Here is an 18,909-nt window from a genome sequence, read left to right on the forward strand (position 1 = left end):
ACCTGTAAAAAATCGAGGGATATTATAATTGTAAATTAATTTTTTTTTTTATTAAAAAATACAAAAATTAAACATAACCACAAAAAATTGCCATTGCCGAGAATCAAACCCCGATCAACTGCTTAAAAGGCAACTATGCTTACCATTTTACATCACCAACTATTATTGCTACAACGGCGACATAAATTCATTATTTGTACTAAAAGAAAACCGGGCAACCCAGAAAAGTGGCAAATCAACACACTCTTGAATAGTGATGAAAAAAACTAGGTTAAATAGGATACGTTAGGTTAGGTTTACAGCACAATTTTTCATCACTTAATTGGTTGTTAATGACTTCATAACACTTTTCTTAAGTATGTTGAATTGTCACTGCCTTGAGTTGCCACTGAACCCTAATAAAAAAGAATTTTAGAATGTTACATACATACATCCAAAATTATATTGTTTAAATGCATGGAAAAGATCATGTAAAAAAAGAAATCAATACCAAGTCTTAAGCATTTAAAAATATATATTTTTGGCTTTCACCCTTCAAGGGTCTAAGCCATCATTTCAAATTATGGAGAGATGGAAGGTGAATTTATACATAATTTTTTTTTAAATTGTCAAATTTCAAAATTATATGGAAGATTGTAACTTCCAATTTTTGTAATACAAAGCTAAAATAAAAAATATACAAAGTAAGGATCATCATCATAGTATTAGTCCTCGAACACGTCAAAGATTCTGGGCAAAAGGGCAATTTCTAATCATGTTTGTGATCCTCACTTGTTGGGAAAAAAGATTAATCACTTTTTCAACATTGTTAGCAACTGGGATCGAACCCATGTTCTTTGAGTGCTAGCCATCGATCGTTACCAACCGGCCACTAACTCGTATTTTAAATCGTGATATTTACCAGTATTAACCAAGATACTTTCCAAAAACTACTTCGAATTCTGACCACTAGATGGACAACGATCTTTAAAAATTCAGGTAGTAATATCAATTAAATTAGATAGATGGCATTAGCGAACACACATTTAAAAATATTATTACGAAATAAGAAAATTTATATATTGAACTGAAAATTGAAAACAATTTTTTTAACATAATTCCGCGGGATTTTCTGAAACTTGATTGCAAATGGAGAATCGTTACTCATTTCGGGGCTCTCAGGGTTACCCTGACTTTATTACGAAATATCTTTCTGCTGGTGTAGAGACAGTATGGTTATGGTAAGTAATAAGAATTGGGTATGCATAGATAAAATAAACAAGGGAGATGTGCCATGCACCATTGATGTGTGAAACTTCGTTTACCCATTCTACCGCAAATCGCATTTACACACTTTGCTTGGCGACAGTGGGCACGCTTCCATGCCATATCTCCGTTTGTTTCTATTTTCTATGGGTATGGAAATATGACACATGGAATGGTACTTACGAGCAGACTTCCTGGTGTATGGCCTGTTCGAAGTGCATCGTGTTGACCACGGCCCGGACCTTTCCCGCCGAGTTGAGCGCCCAGTATGGCGTCACTATCTCCATCTTGGATTCGCAGGCATCGATTCTAAAAACAACACAATTTATATTCATCAACAATTTAGGATTTTAATAAATATTGCCTCATCTACCACACTCACCGTATCCTAAGATACTTTGGACACGTTACTGGCCAAACTGAGAACCTAAACCAGCAGAAACTCTTGGTCACTGGCGAAGAACACAGTATGTATGCATCAGCGGTCATTGGGTTCAGGAAATTCCTGGCATTTACAGGAGTACCTCAGGGGTCAATCTTGGGTCCCCTGCTATTCTTAATATTAGTTGATGACATTCAAGAATGCATCCAATGTACATATTACTTGCTTGATTTTTGATGACGATCTCAAACTGCTCAAGATTATTATAGGCCACATTCATGACTGTATTAAATTACTTGATTTGAACGTAATGTCTTCATCGGCAGATGAGAATGAACTTTTCTGAAATGTTAAATAAAGTCACTATGACATACACGGGTTCAAAAACCCTATTCAAATTCGATTATAAGCGTAATCGTGAAATATTGTCTTTAGTGAAATCCGTAACAGACCTCAGGGTCACATTTGATCCTAAACTTACCCTTTCAGATCATACAGTGCACTTATCAGTTATTGACAGCACATACCTCCTGGAATTATATAAATAGTTCGTATAGAATAACTACCGCCAGGGTCGACACCACGACCTGCTGTGTATTCCACATGGCGGAATGAACAGTATAGTATGGTGCTGCTAAATAATATCTCTAGGTCTTTTGACATTCTCTAGAATAATATTAGGCAAGAACTGTAAAATATGTGGTTATTACACATTTTCATTCGTAATTGTTACGTATCGTATATTGTAATATGATTAATAAAGCCGCGTCTCCAGCAATAATAATACTAAGGCAGGAGAAGCAGAGAAAGATCGAGTTATCAAAAAATATCAGGACATCGATTAGTGGAGGATCTTTGAACACTAGGGAAATTGGAGTAAGGATCACGATCCTTGAATAAAGAAAAAGCCTCGTCTACCACAACTCACCAGATTTATCTGGTCGGTAGAATATTGTAATTGCAGCTACTCATCCCACTACCTCCAGCATCAGAACATACCTCTATTGAGGATGCCATAGTCTCACTGGACCCAAATGATTGGGAGCAGTTGGGACTGGGACTGTATATATATATATATATAATACGTAGTCACAAACTTTATTTTTAGTAAGCCTGCTCAATGCGAAAAACTTTTTCAAATCCTAATAATTTATAATAGATAACTTAGTGAATATTTGAAATTTAAATTTTTTAAATATAGCCTATTATGAATCAAGATTCAATAACATGATATCGAAATTTTGAACGCGTCAATGTTAAAAAATTACGAACATCTCTATAAATCAATTTTAATGACCAAATCAAGGCTCCGTTGAATTCATCGTTAAAGGTTGCTATTTTTTTAATGAAAGTAATATATGAGAATTTCATGCCATAAAATTTTTTGCCGAAAATTCTTGGCGACGAAGTTAGACTGATTTTAAGGCACGTTCAAATGATGCGATATACGCACAACAACACATTCTTGGCGACGAAGTTAGACTGATTTTAAGGCACGTTCAAATGATTCGATATACGCACAACAACACATTCTTGGCGACGAAGTTAGACTGATTTTAAGGCACGTTCAAATGATGCGATATACGCACAGCAACACATTCTTGGCGACGAAGTTAGACTGATTTTAAGGCACGTTCAAGTGATGTGATATACGCACAACAACACATTCTTGACGACGAAGTTAGACTGATTTTAAAGAACGTTCAAGTGATGCGATATACACACAACAACACATTCTTGACGACGAAGTTAGATTGATTTTAAGGCAGGTTCAAGTGATGAGATATACGCACAACAACACATTCTTGGCGACGAAGTTAGACTGATTTTAAGGCACGTTCAAATGATGCGATATACGCACAACAACACATTCTTGGCGACGAAGTTAGACTGATTTTAAGGCACGTTCAAGTGATGTGATAAACGCACAACAACACATTCTTGACGACGAAGTTAGACTGATTTTAAAGAACGTTCAAGTGATGCGATATACGCACAACAACACATTCTTGACGACGAAGTTAGATTGATTTTAAGGCAGGTTCAAGTGATGAGATATACGCACAACAACACATTCTTGGCGACGAAGTTAGACTGATTTTAAATCAGGTTCAAGTGATGAGATATACGCACAACAACACATTCTTGGCGACGAAGTTAGACTGATTTTAAGGCAGGTTCAAGTGATGCGATATACGCACAACAATAAATTAAATATGGTGACTGAATAAAGAGTCCTCAGTATACACTACACATAATACACATAAAAATGAGTATTGCTGATTTATTAAAATCATCTTAAAAAGGTGATAGCAGGCCATTTCCTAATAAACTATTAGCACTTTCATAATAAATGTAGCTGCGTTCATCCTGTTGTTATATAGTGACGAAATGCGAAAATATTTGATTTTTTATGAACACCTGTTCCGACATCGCCATAACACATTCGTGTTTTACTGTTAGGAAATCTGTCAAATCACTCGTTAAAGGCCTGCAATCCCATTTTTAACAGAAATACGAAAATTTTTAACAGTAACTTTCTCCGTGTAAGTATCTACCGCAATGGGGTGTGGTCACGAACTGTGAATACCGTTAAATTGTGGAAGATTTTAAATATTTGATTATCGTACTAAAAATGTGTTATTAAAATTTTTTCATTAATATTTTTTTAATTCTAACACGATCTAAGGGTAAAATTCGGTTTAGGGGAGTCACTCGAATAACCGAAATTGAACATGATTTAGACTAATTTAGGGCTGGGGAATCCGAATCTGTAAGATTAACTGTAAGATTGTATGTTTTCAAAGTGTCGCGTACGAAACTTCAAGACCCTATAACTCAGATAATAGTGCCGACCCCCACCTAATTTTTACAGATTCGGATTCCCCAGCCCTAAATTAGTCTAAATCAAGTTCAATTTCGGTTATTCGAGTGACTCCTCTAAACCGAATTTATTCCCGATCTAAAACCGCATACTTGAAAACGGTTCCAACTGGCTACAATGTCATTATGACATAAAACCGAAAATTTCTGGGAAGACGGCTTCACATATTCAATTATACTTTCAAATTATTTAAAATTTCTTTAGTACCTATATCTGTAAATATATTGCGAATATGTCTTGGTATCACAGAATCAATAATTAACGTCGCTCTTGATTGAACTTTTTATAAAATAGATATTAAAAACTAACTAGGGACCGGCCAACTAACAAATCCAGCTAGGATTTGTTTGCATAGGTTTTTTTGAAATATCTGAAACCACATAAGTAACCCAACTGCCGACCAATCGTCTGGAGACAGTGAGACTATGGGATCTCTAATGGGGGTATGTTGTGAGGCTGAAGGTAATGGGGAGGGGAAGGAAATGAGGAGGAGGAAGGTGAGAAAGTACCTGGCTATTCAGATCTGGTCACCAAACACGCCCAAATCCATTTCAATGGTGGTCTTACACCAGGGCGATATTGAGAGTATCTTACATTCTGGAACATGCCTAAAATATACTATACATGATTTTAAATGAGCAATTTGTGAAATAACACAATTTAATCAAATAAAATGAATAATTAATTAATTATTGAATTAAATATTTACGTACATAAGTGACAAGTTTTAATTATGTCTGTATGAACGTAATGTATGGAAAGATTAGATACATTCCAGGAGATTATTGTTTGACAAGGATACACGTTTTATTTTCAATAATCAGTAAAGTTTGCAAACTCCTCTTACTGCTGAATACTCGTACGCCCAAATTATTGAATTAACACTTCGTTCGAACTTAATTATATAGTACAAGAAAAGACTTTGGAAAAACATGCACAAAATAGGTTATTAGGTTTTTTGTTTGGGCTCTTTAAATAGTTGGTGTGTATTTAAATCCAACATGGCGGCAATAGACATTTTGACAAGGGAAATTTTTAACTTTGAACACGTACGTAATATGTAAGCACACAATATATTTAATTTATGTTTTTGAAAATATGTACATAGTTATCTACGTCCTAATACAATTCTTATACATGTATTATTAAAAATACATATACATAGTTATCTATATGTCCTAATACAATCCTTATACATCTATGATTAAATATAGTTATCTATGTTAAATACAATCCTCATACATGTATTATTATTATATTAAAAATATATTTTTAATGTTTTTTAAATACATCTAGGTGACAATCACGTAAACACGCGCGGATATACACGACGTACTTCTCTGAAATCGGATGACATTACAGCAGTTAATATACGAAATAAACGTCAGTCCTACCCGAAGGGCATTAGGCGAGGTACCCAGAGTTGTCGACTGCAGGAAGGTTTTATTATTAAAACACATTTAAGATAGATGTATCCCAATAAAATACATTGTTTTTACGATTTTCGATTAGATTTTCGTTTTCCTTTTTTTATTTTGAAAATTGTGATAATATTCTGGTAAAAAAATTACACAAAATCAAACGAAGAACTCAGCCATAAATCGCAAAAATTTTATGATGCAGCTGTACTATATACTTATCCTAAGATGACTACGTTTTTCTACCGATTTCCAGGTATTCATTTTTGCTCAACCTTATCATTTATAATTAACACATTTTATAATTTTCTGACTACCTCAGAGAGTCGAATCAATTAAGATCTTCACTATACATTGAATAACGAATAAGTAAAAGAAATCAACCCGAAAAAAGAAGTTAAAAAAATTGTAATCAGTTCTTTTGATTATCATTGGTTTGACTGAGGATTGAACCTTCTTCCCCAAGGGCTGAATAAAATGAATGAGCCGCGCTATCATTTAAGGCCCCGTAGTAAGCGTTCAAAGATGGTTTGAAAGGGAGATATGTAAATACGAATGTTAGAGGGAGCGCGGTAATATTAGAAAACGATAACAATTAAGCGAAAATGGTGAAAATATATAATAAAACACGACTCGTTTGAAATATAGCAAAAAACTCTCCAGTTCTTTAGTTGCATTTAAAGATACACTGTGATTTTTTTCATGCTTATAATATATCAAATAACAGAACAAATGTATTTTTAATAATTTTCAGAGCTAACTTTTTTCTATCTGGGGAATTTCATATAATTAACGTTTCGGCATACCAAATGTGTACAGGGTTTTCCAATAAGAGGTGTTATTTTGAATAGCTCGCTATTTCGGTAGATGTTACTTTTGAAGCTGTCATTTTTTGATTTTTGACAAGTAAAAACTACGCCATTAATAAAAATGGAACGATACACGTTTCAACAACGCATTGAAATTATTAAAATTCACTTGAGTGAATCAAAAGCAAATCATCTTGAGTGATGAGGCCCATTTCCACCTCGGTGGCTCGGTGGCAACAGGCAAAATTGTCGCATCTGGGGCTCAGAAAACCCAAGAGTTATTGTTGAAAAGCCTCTCTATCCTCAACGTGTGACTGTTTGGTGCGGTTTATGGTCCGGCGGAGTCATTGAACCTTACTTTTTCGAAAATGAGGCTGGAGCAACAGTTATGGTGAATGGATTGCGCTATCGAGAGATGATTAATATTTTTTATGGCCGGAATTGGATGGTATTGATCTAGACAACGTTTACGTTCAACAAGACGGCGCTAAGTGCCACACAAGCAACGAAACCATACATCTTTTAGTATTGAATATCAAAATAACACCTCTTATTGGATAACCCTGAACATAGATATTATCATAAAAATATGATTTATTTTTTTTGGAACTTAAAAACTCGAAGAGTTAAAGAGAAACTTATTAATCGGAAGAAATTGGGAATGCGCGGGCTTAAATCAAATCCTAGTTGGGTATTTCGCATGGTGACCGGATAACTCATCAAAATGATAATTCATCACATCTTTAAAAAGTTATATAAAGTCATGGAAAGAGATGAAACAAAAACTTTATTAACTGGGTTAAGTAGGTTAGGTTAGATTAGGTTAGGTTTAATTTTTTTCATCGTTTCTAATGACTTTATAGCACTTTTTAAAAGTGTGTTCAATTGTCACTGTGTTTAGTTGTCATAGAACCGTTTATAATTTATTAGCTAGTATGGGCCGTTAAGATCAGAAAAAGTGAGAAACATGTAATATCATCCTAGTGAATTGCTCTATAATGATTATATTGTTCAGAACGTTCGACAAAGCTTAATAAAAAAAGAATTCCAGAAGTACCTACGCAAAAATAAAGATCTGATGGTAAAAATTAAAACAGACCTAATATCAAACCAACAGCGGTAGCAGAAATGACTCGACAATATCAGTGAGTACTACCACAATGTACCAAAAAACACACATTTCTTGGAATAAAAAATACAAAAAAACTCTCCCCCGAGATAAGAAACTGCGAATTGTCATCCTTCGGCAAAAAATACCAATGGCTTATTGATCAGGAGGCGGATTCTCGTTCTTTATCCGTAAGGAATATATTTAAAAAAAAAACATCAAAAATGTCACCGGAGACAAAAATTTCATGATTATTTTTTACTCCAAATAATGCCAGGAATCACTCCCTTAACACCCTGTATACTTCTACTTAGAAATTCACATCGACCAGGCTAATATAATGGAACATTGAATATACGTGGACCGAAATTAATAAAAAAATAATCATTGTACACAAATGTAATATCGCAAAAACAATAATAATGAATTCATTTAGTTACCTTCCGCTAGAGTTTCCCTGATTTGGGTTCAGGAAGGGCGGAGTTGCGGGCGCGCTGGTCGGGCGGGCGCGCGTGGTGCCCCCGGCCTGGCGTGCTCGGCGCGCCCATGGTTCGCGCACTTCGGGCCCGGCGCCCAGCGGGTCGGGCACTCCGGGCGCGCCGCGCTTGCCCCGCCGCGGCAGCCCGTACTCGGTGAACACAGTGAAGTCGCCGTACATGCGCTTCATCAGTGCCTTGTTCTCATCTATGAAGTGCTCGATTCTGTCTCTGTAATAAAAAAATATATATTTCAGCTTCAGTTTCAGTTTCAGCTCCAGTTTAAGCTGCAAATTCAGTTTTAGTTTCAGCTTCAGTTTCAGCTTCAGTCTCAGCATCAGTTTCAGTTTCAGCTCCAGTTTAAGCTGCAAATTCAGTTTTACTTTCAGTTTTAGTTTCAGTTTCAGCTTCGATTTAAGATTTAGATTCAGTTTTGACGTGTATTTACAATACTTAATTCAGCTGTGATTCGAGCGATTATTTTCATATATATTAAGTATTTCTTGTATTAAAGTAAAGGGTATTTATCGGACAGTTTATAAAACGTTAACTAACAGGTGCAGGTGCGTCGCAGATCCTTCATATATGAAATATAGCTAAGCTTTAGGTTTGTAAATGTTTTAATTTAAGGTTAAGCGCGACCCTCGTTACAATCTATATGTAAAATACGCTTTTTTCAAAGTATTGCTTTACAATATTAAGTTTCGTTTCAAATTCAATTATTTCGATAAAGGCATACAAATACAATATTGATAATTCAATTCAATACTGTGTTTGTATGCATTTCTTGAAAGAAAATTTCTTAAGGCGACAAAATCCAGTTTTATGGACTCAATTTGGCTCAGGATTTTCGACCCCGATTTTACATCCTGGCAAGAAATTTTAAAATAAGTCGCTAGTTACTTCGAGGAAGGTGCGCTAAGATTGCTGACATATTGAACAAGTACACTTTTATTTATACTTTCATACTTATAATAATACTTTCAAAGCAAAATATTGATATTTCTAAATTTTGTTTTATCGTACCGCAATTGCAGTGGGCATTAGTTGTACCAAACCTGGTCAATACTCTGCATTACATTTTTGTAGCCATGTCAAGGTAAGGATGTCAATTTGTCAAACACTACATTAGGCACGGTCAATTTTTGACCTAAAACCACGAACCGAAACCGATAATGACAACATCACTATTGATAGTACTTTCTGCTTACGATTGCGGATTCTAGTTTTGCCAGGCGCACTACAATGTATGCATTACTTTCAGGTAATACATTCAATACATCGTACCTGATAGCAATATATTGTGAAATTATAAGATTTTTTTTTCTTTGCAAGCCAGTTGAAGTTTGTGCAATTTTTTCGTTGAATCAATAATAATTATCATGATCGAAGTTTCTGAGAAAAAAATATAATGACGGAAAGAAACAAATTAATTAGTATTGTGTTTTAAATGACGCAGTAATTACAACTGCGTATATTTTTAACACACTGAAAAAAATATGTTAGCACTAAGAGGAGTGCAGGTTGGTCCTTTGGTACAGGAGCGTTCCGTGAACTTATGACCAGAGATGTGCAAAATGGGTACCCAAAACCATTTGAAATGCAAAATGGAAATGGGTCAAAACTTTTCCATTTGAAAATGCAAAATGCAAAATGGTTTTTAGAAAAGCATTTCAAATGCAAAATGCAAAATACCTATTTTCAAAATGCATTGAAAATGCAAAATGGTTTCTCAGATCAAAAAATTAAAATAATTATAGAATTTTTAAACAATTTTGTCATTTAATAATGGACATCAATGTAGAACAAACATATTACATGATGGTAAATCCAAAAACACCACGACTACAGATTATGAAACCACAAAAAATTTGCGCGGGACTAATGTTGCCAACGTAAAAACATAGAAACTGCTATCTAACATTTAATATTACAGCGTCATGGCCCCATGTTCAGTATTTGAATCAGTATTTTTTATAATGGTATCACTCAATTGCCAGGGCTCCTACCAGGGAGCAACTTGACAAATGTAAATTATCTCTCATAGCGAGGTTGAGGACCGACTGATATTTGGGGCTTATGAAAAAAAATGAGTGGAGATAGTAGGAGGAATGTTGCAAAAAAGCATTTAAAATGGAAAATGCATTGAGAAAAGCATTTAAAATGCAAAATGCAAAATGGTTTTTAGAAAAGCATTTAAAATGCAAAATGGAAAATACCCATTTTGCATTTTGCATTTCCATTTGAAATGGATTTATTTGAAATAAAGCACATCTCTGCTTATGACCATTATTTTTTTAATGTATTTATGGAGATATCGAGGTTATACAATATCTAGTTAAAAACCATCCAAAATACATTGTGTGTTTTTAGGTATCTACCGATATGTAATTAAATTTGTTAAAATATTCACCAATGATTTTAGAATGATTGCGTTTCTTTTTAAGTATTGCAGTTTTGATTTTTTTAGAATTGCTAGCATTGGAACATTTATAAAAATAGAAGAGCTTATGGAACCTTTTGACGCAGGGGACTCCCAGGATGTGCCGACGGTGCACCTCCAGACCCAGCGCCACCGAAAGGTATATAGTTCGGTTAGATTGTATTCACATGGGGTATGTGTTCCCCGCAGTGGGGCAGAAGAGCTGATGGAACCTCTTGACGCAAGGGACTCCCTGGATAAGATGACCGCGCACCTCTAGGCCCAGCGCCACCGACAGGTATATAGTTAGGTTAGATTGTACTCACATGGGGTATGTGTTCCCCGCAGTGGGGCAGAAGAGCTGATGGAACCTCTTGACGCAGGGGACTCCCCGGATGAGCTGACCGCGCACCTCTAGGCCCAGCGCCACCGACAGCGCGCTCCATAGTATCTGCATACAAACACAAACATATAGTCATAACAACTTAATTGACAGTCCTGCCATCGTTGCCACTATTAAATTCTATGTGTCGACTAGTAACACAAGACTAAATGTAACATTCTTTTGCAATACATACACAACCAACTATCAGACACACTCACAAACCAATAGGATGCATGATCTGGGCAACAAGTTTGGGGGTACTATTGATATATTTATTAACTCCATTTATAAAATTAAGCATAATCTATACCAGCACTTTGTTGAATCCTATGAATCAAAAGAGCGTTGGTAGTCGTTTTAGTGATTTGTCTTATATGTAGTGTTGTTTCTAGTTTCTACATTATTTGATGTTACTGTTACACGTTTTACTAATATTGTTTCATCATGCTTTAAAAATATTGTGTATAATTTTGAATAGCTCATCTGTTCTTAAAATCCACGTAAAAGCCCGGCTGGGCGTGAAACCAAATAAAATAAAATAAAATATTTAAAAAAATCAATTTAAAAACCGTCCCGAATAGGGAAAAAAGATCAGAGATTATTTTAATATACGAAAGTGAAGTATCTTTAAGGTGATGAACTACGTAGTAATGCAAAATCATGTGATTTTGCTATGAAAATTTGGTCGCCTAGAAATGTTTCAGATGCTTTAATTAAATACTGCGAGTAGAATACATTTTGGCCTTTGAAATAGTCAAGTATATTTTAGATAAGTCTTTTTATAAGCCCAGAAAAAATAATGTATAAGGCCTATGAAATTACTTTAATGTTCAAAATTTCTTACTTACGAACCCATTTTTGGTTATGGTTTTATTGTATAATGTGTCGAATTAAGTTATTTATAAAATGATCGAAAAACATTTAAATATTTGTGCCTGAACATCGACAAAATAAAATAAAAGGCACTTTTTGGCCATGTTTTTTTCTTGCATATATCAAAACAGGTGGATGATGTTAAGTGGGAATTAAAGCCTTATCGCCATTTACGTAAGGTGTATTATTGATAGCGGCTCGATTCAAAATATTACACGACGTAGTGCATCGCCTTAAATTTGGTTGATAAGTAGGTAGATTGTCTTAACCTTTAAAGCCTCTGACATATGAGAACTGACAGAATGCAGATTGGGCGTAAATTATTTTGAAATTACATTCGATTTCTGATAAATGCGCTATTTTTAAACGTATTTAAAAAATTACTGTTGCTGAAAGCAGGTGAAAAATTCTTTGTAATTTTAGAATTACAACAAATCGAAGTAAAATCAAAATAAATTTGCTAAAAAAATTGAAAGCAAACAGAGATAAAATTTTCAACGTCGTTTACCGACGGTTTTTATCGTGTAAACTGTAAACTGTAGTGACTACTTCACACGAAACAAAGTCGCCTACCGATGGTTTTTATCGTATAAACTGTAATTACTACGTTACACGTAACAAAAAATGTATTTATTTAGAAGTAGGTACTATAAAAGTTATTGTCACTTAACTTTTTTTTCATTTAATACGAAAATTTTTACTAAAAAAATTGCTTAATGTACTTTCATAGAATTATTTTAAATATTATGGGAGCGTTTATGGTAAATTTTTGAACGCAAACTAAACACGCGGAAATATCGCTGTCTAAAACTTTGTAAATCATATTTCTTACTTTAGTACAAAATGAGACAGTATAACTTTTATTAGACCGTGTCAGGCCGCGATATATATCTCCCAAAAAGACTCAACGGTTTTTTGTTGTCTTTAAAGTATATCTCCCGAAATTTCCCAAGGGGTTAATTAATAGGTTGTGTAGACGTTACGATTTTTAATCTTTCATAGATTGTGACAATATATGAATTATTATGGTATGGAGGTACGTAGAAAGGTAATTGGAGATTATGTATTGTTGTCAATATATACCTACACGATTAATAGAAAAAAACTTTAAATAATCGATACCCATTTATACCCTTTTCATGTCCAACCAATCCTATTTTTATCTGCGAGAAAAAGTAAAAAAAAGTTTAACAAAATATGACATTTTCTTGGTATTAGAGATTTTTTAAATTTTTATTATCCTCGTATTTATTAACTTTTAAACTATTTAACTTTTGTAAAAATTAACATAGACAAACATTTAACAACACTTTCTAAGCGGTCACGACAAAATAATTAACATTCGCAGAAGTCAACGCTCTAATAGGTGCCCGATTTCATATAGACAGAGTGTGCGGTGCATATAATACTATGAATTTGAAAAATGTATTTTTGAAGACGCAATTGAAAAATTGCTGAATAATGTTATGTAGGTACACATCGAGTATATGTCTAGTAAAAATATATCATTTTATTTTTCCGTCCTCCTTGCCCTCCATAATTTAATTCAATATTTCACAATATTAATTAGGCGTACCATATTTGGCTAGATCTCTTTTGATTTGTTTCCTTCTCAACATTTCACAATATTATTTGGGGGCGCCTTAGTCGGCTATAGCTACCGAGTTGTTTCCTTCTCAACATTTCACAATATTAATTGGGGGTGCCTTAGTCGTCTAGAGCTCCCGAGTTGTTTCGTTCTCAACATTTCACAATATTAATTGGGGGTCCCTTAGTCGGCTAGATCTCTTTTGATTTGTTTCCTTCTCAATATTTCACAATATTAATTGGGGGTGCCTTAGTCGTCTAGAGTTCCCGAGTTGTTTCGTTCTCAACATTTCGCAATATTATTTGGGGGTGCCTTAGTCGGCTATAGCTACCGAGTTGTTTCCTTCTCAACATTTCACAATATTAATTGGGGGTGCCTTAGTCGTCTAGAGCTCCCGAGTTGTTTCGTTCTCAACATTTCACAATATTAATTGGGGGTCCCTAAGTCGGCTAGATCTCTTTTGATTTGTTTCATTCTCAACATTTCACAATATTAATTGAGGGTGCCTTAGTCGTCTAGAGCTCCCGAGTTGTTTCGTTCTCAACATTTCACAATATTAATTGGGGGTGCCTCAGCCGAGTTGATTACAAAACAAACAAAAAATAATGGCGCCAGCTTTCCTCTGTTCGTATTAATAATAACCGTCTCGCGGATACCAATTAAATTATTTCAAAAGAGCGTTGTTAAAATTCTTAGAAATCATTCATATAAAGTTAAAGTACAAAACAAGTGCGATTCTATTACACCTGCCTACAAAGTAACGAATAAAACATGGGATTTCGAACTCGAAGTAATGAATTTGAGCAGTGACCGTAATTTGGGTATGCTCAAGGCGTAATGCCGTCGTTGTGCAATACATTTCAATTAGCTCCGTTTTCATGCGAATGAGAATTATGTTAAAATATACGAAATTCCTGAATTAATTCCTCGTGTCTAGACCGAAACTAGCCAAAGGGATGCTTTGCAAAAGAATCCTAGAAGTGCCTCTACGCAGGCAAGTTCCTTTATAATTCCATTGTCACGTTGTTCTTTTTTGTGATTGTTGTAACTATGTTTGTAAATATATTTGAAAGGTGGCAATATTTTTTGATTGCCACCGCGTATACTGTAACAAATACGTAAGTAAGTTTTTATTTCATTATTTTATTTACAAGTATCTCCCGGAGACATCTTAAATCCGGGTCATGAATCTTGATTGAAAAGAGAATTGTAATTCTGATCGGGTTTTCCAAACTTGCCGAATCCTGTTAAGGATTTTGAATTATCAAGAACTACCATAAATACAGTATTTAACAGGTTGTTAAAATAATGGTAAAATTGTCTAATTATACACGAAGAAAATTTACAAACCAAAAATATTGATTTATTAAAAATTTCTTCAAATTATTCGTAATCCTGTTAAAAACGGAACTGCAGGCCATTAACGAATGAATTGTTAGGTTCCATGTTAAACATTAAGTAAAAAATGAATTTATTAACGCGACGTTGGAACACGTGTTCATAAAAATCATAACATTTGGCATTATATTATATAAACATAGCAAACGCAACATTTTATTAGGAAGCGGCCTGTTGTCCCTTTATAATAGGATTTTAATAAATCAGCGATACTCATTTTTCTCCACTTACAGAAATAATATTATTTTCAATTATAATATGTATGATGTAAGTAGTAATGTTGGTGTGTCAGACCTCCAAATAAAATTGTTACAAATTTGTCACCTACCTCGCATGTAATAAATTTGCACGTATATCAAATCAAGAGAGGGTAGAAAAGTTCTCGGGAATTCATCTACCTAAAAAAACTACATGTTGATTTTCACAAACTCTTTTAACGATAGATTCCTTGACTTCTAATGATTAAAACCTGTAGCAGAAAGTACCGTATTAAATTTTGCTATGCACCATAACATAATATGCAATTCATAAAAGCATGCGTAATTGCGACAATTTAGTTAAGCAATCGTTTAACGATTTTACGAGCATTTTTAAAGGCGCAACATTCGAGATTTGACAAAAAACGCGGGTAATTTATTTTAAAGCATGTAGCACGATTAAGCATGGCTAACTCCAAGTTAATTAAAATTTTCAACAATTATTTTTTTTTTTAAATATGCGAGTACTATTTTCTCGATTATTGATTGCCTCGTACACATTTATCGAGGCTGCGTTTCAAGAATAAAATACATGCTATCATTATGGACGAGTTCATAAATAACTTATTTGCCAATGGTCATGTAAAGTATTCAATTTCCATTTGGAGAAAAATAAGTAGTCGCCGCATAGCGTTGCTCTCATTTAATCGACATTGGATGATCACCTTCACATGAAATATTGTTGTACTAAACCACGCGGTAAAAAAATGCTTCCTGAATTAATTTAAGTGATAAATTGTAATTAAAATGACTTGCTACTGAGCGCTCGGTTTTTACAACTCTTTCTGTTATGGCGCGAATAGTTCGAGACGAAACGCGAGTTGAGCCTCGAATTACAGGAAAGGAAGGAAGCAACCTTAATTCCTTTCCCATAATTCACGCTCGGCTCGCAAATGTATACGCAGCATAAAGAACGTTTGCAACGCATCTATCACCGGTAAATCATTCGGTCATTTTATCTGTAATATGTTTATAAATTTAAATATATTTTCGATGTGTATGAGACTTTCAAGCCAGTGAAATGGTAGTAAATTTCATCAATACTAGCGAACATGTAACAAAAAATGCTTAAAAATAATTCTATCGAGAATTAGGTTGACATATTTGTACCTACATGTTGATTATTACCCGTGGAAAAGCACGTGGTGTGAATTAACTTACCAATTAGACTAAAAATAATTGTTTTGTAAATTAGGTAATTTTTCTGAATCTCTGCACACGCTAAATACAACTATTTACGTCTGCTGAGACGATAAAAGATACATAGAAGTTAAATTTTTTCGCAATCAAAGTTTAAAAAATTCACGCGTTTTGACCATGTTTTTTTTAAATACATCTAAATTTTTCTTGTTCGACGTGTTTCGTATTAAGTGTGACCAGCGATTCTGAAATCATACCGTAAATTATACTATATTTCACTAGTCTGTAATTGAAACGATTCTTTTAAACTTAAAAAAAATCTGTTTCAAATTGTATTTTTAATATTTATAATAATTGCAAATAAAGCACATTCACAGGGTGACGAAATGACATGTGCCTTGAAAGAAACGATAATTTACACCCGGAGGTAATCAGGATATATTTCACACGACCTACCTACATACAACATCTGCATCGGAAAATATCACTCTACCTACGAGAACATGCAAAATGACTAATTAATTATTGCAATATCAATAACACAATGCTTCAGGCTTGGGGAAGACCAGGTCATAACGCAATAGTCTACAGTTTAAACACAATCTCCGCTTCTCCATTATAAGAAAAGATATCCGTAGATATTCTCTATAATAAGAATTGATATCAACAGATTTTCTCCGTAACAAGAATCCGTTTAGTCAAAATAAATAAAATAACTCACCAATTTAGCCAGCGAAACCATTTCGTGAGCACTCTACAACTTCGTGATTTATCTAAAAACGTAAGCACCATCATGAGAATAGACAAATAAATACACAAATTAATCGCACCAGCATCGTAAATTACGTTTTGAATTCAATCAAATTGATATTAAGTCAATATTTTAAATATTGCTACCTTACAGTTAAAGGCTAAGGTCACAAGTATTTAAATATACATAAAGTTAAAAAACATTGCAACAATAAATTTTGATCAGAATTTAAATAATGTTTTATAAATGTAAAGGAAGGATGGATTACCTATTTAAATTAACACATGATTCTAAGTTTTTAATACGCGGTGAATTTATGGTTCAAATTATTTACATTTTCCCAGTGGTTTCGGCTTGAAGCCGATTATGTAGAATTAATCCCCGTATGAAAACACGCCCAAACGTCACCGCGCGCAAATCTCGAATGTCAAAATTAGCTGAAGACTGGAGATGGTGGCTATTGCCCGGTGGAAATACGCTAGGATGATGTTACGACGGAGGATCAAAGCAACGATGAAATTATTTCGTTGATAGTTTATCCGGTCACTATAGTGCCACGAAAATGGTTGCTTCTAACAAGCATTATGTTATTATGACCACCTAACCTAACTTAGCAATCATCATATTACGTCATCATGCAACCTAACCTAACCTAATAGGCATTGTATTAGGTCATTTTAATATTATCAGTTTTGCTGGTTCACCGTTCGATAAATCCTTTAGGTGGTCATTATATAACAACCACCTAACCTAACTTAGCAATCATCCTATTACGTCATCATGCAACCTAACCTAACCTAATAGGCATTGTATTAGGTCATTTTAATATTATCAGTTTTGCTGGTTCACCGTTCGATAAATCCTTTAGGTGGTCATTATATAACAACCACCTAACCTAACTTAACAAGCATGATATTACGACGTCATGCAACCTAACCTAACCTAATAAGCATTGTATTAGATTGTATTTTAATATTATCAGTTTTATTGATTCACCGTTCGATAAACTCTTTAGTATTTGCACGATTATTTACATTTATGAAGTAGCATCGTGAAGTAAATTTCGAAAATTTGGCCCCTTCTGAACAGAATCATATATTTGAAATTGGAAGAGTGCTAAAGCATACAATAAATGGACGATTCAGTACAATGAAAAACGTATCATGTATATAATTTGTACAACCTAAACATTTGTAAATTTTGCGTAGGGCGTTTACAACGTTGCGATTTTGTAGATCTTTATAAATATTAATCGTAATATAGAAATATTATATACAATTACACGTAGATTTGGCTGCTTTAGTTCTCAAGAGCATGAAATAAAATATAATTGACGATGTAATTACCCACCCACTTATATGTAAATATCATATTGGAATAAATTAATGAATGCCAAAAACCAACAAAATACAGATCTTCAATCTGTTCTGTGAATGGATATAGATTTATAATTGATTGCTAGAGATGTAGAGATCTATAACGGCGGCCATCTTGAAAGCACACCTAAAAACAATGTTTTCTTTCGGACGAATATAACACATCTTCTATACTTCGTTCGCCGCTAATATTATAGCGATGCGTAGCGCCATTGGCGGATCGTGATTTGTTCGTTTATGTATCTGTGTGGAACCTGCAGCGAGTCACCTGTACACCACACTAAACACCTACGGTGAGCGCCCATTGGCTCTTCGCGGTCGACTTGAATAGGATTGTTCTTCTTCCGGTTGCGTTTTTTTTTAACTTTTGAAAGGAGATGCAGGTTTTCTTTGATTT

General features: G+C 34.1%; 1 protein-coding gene across 1 annotated transcript in view; it reads right to left on the reverse strand.

Moving 5' to 3' along the window:
• spz3 (Spaetzle domain-containing protein 3) overlaps positions 1-18,909 on the reverse strand; it is a 113,915-nt gene that overhangs the window by 3,796 nt on the left and 91,210 nt on the right. Inside the window, exons 4-6 of the mRNA XM_089631253.1 lie at positions 11,071-11,195; positions 8,287-8,553; positions 1,429-1,554 (exon numbers count right to left, since the gene is read on the reverse strand). Of these exons, the coding sequence (XP_089487379.1) occupies positions 1,429-1,554; positions 8,287-8,553; positions 11,071-11,195 (518 nt within the window). The remainder of the gene's footprint in view (positions 1-1,428; positions 1,555-8,286; positions 8,554-11,070; positions 11,196-18,909) is intronic.

This window comes from Hesperophylax consimilis, chromosome 1, assembly GCF_061612785.1.
Source record: "Hesperophylax consimilis isolate HC1 chromosome 1, BYU_Hcon_1.0, whole genome shotgun sequence".
NCBI lineage: Eukaryota > Metazoa > Arthropoda > Insecta > Trichoptera > Limnephilidae > Hesperophylax > Hesperophylax consimilis.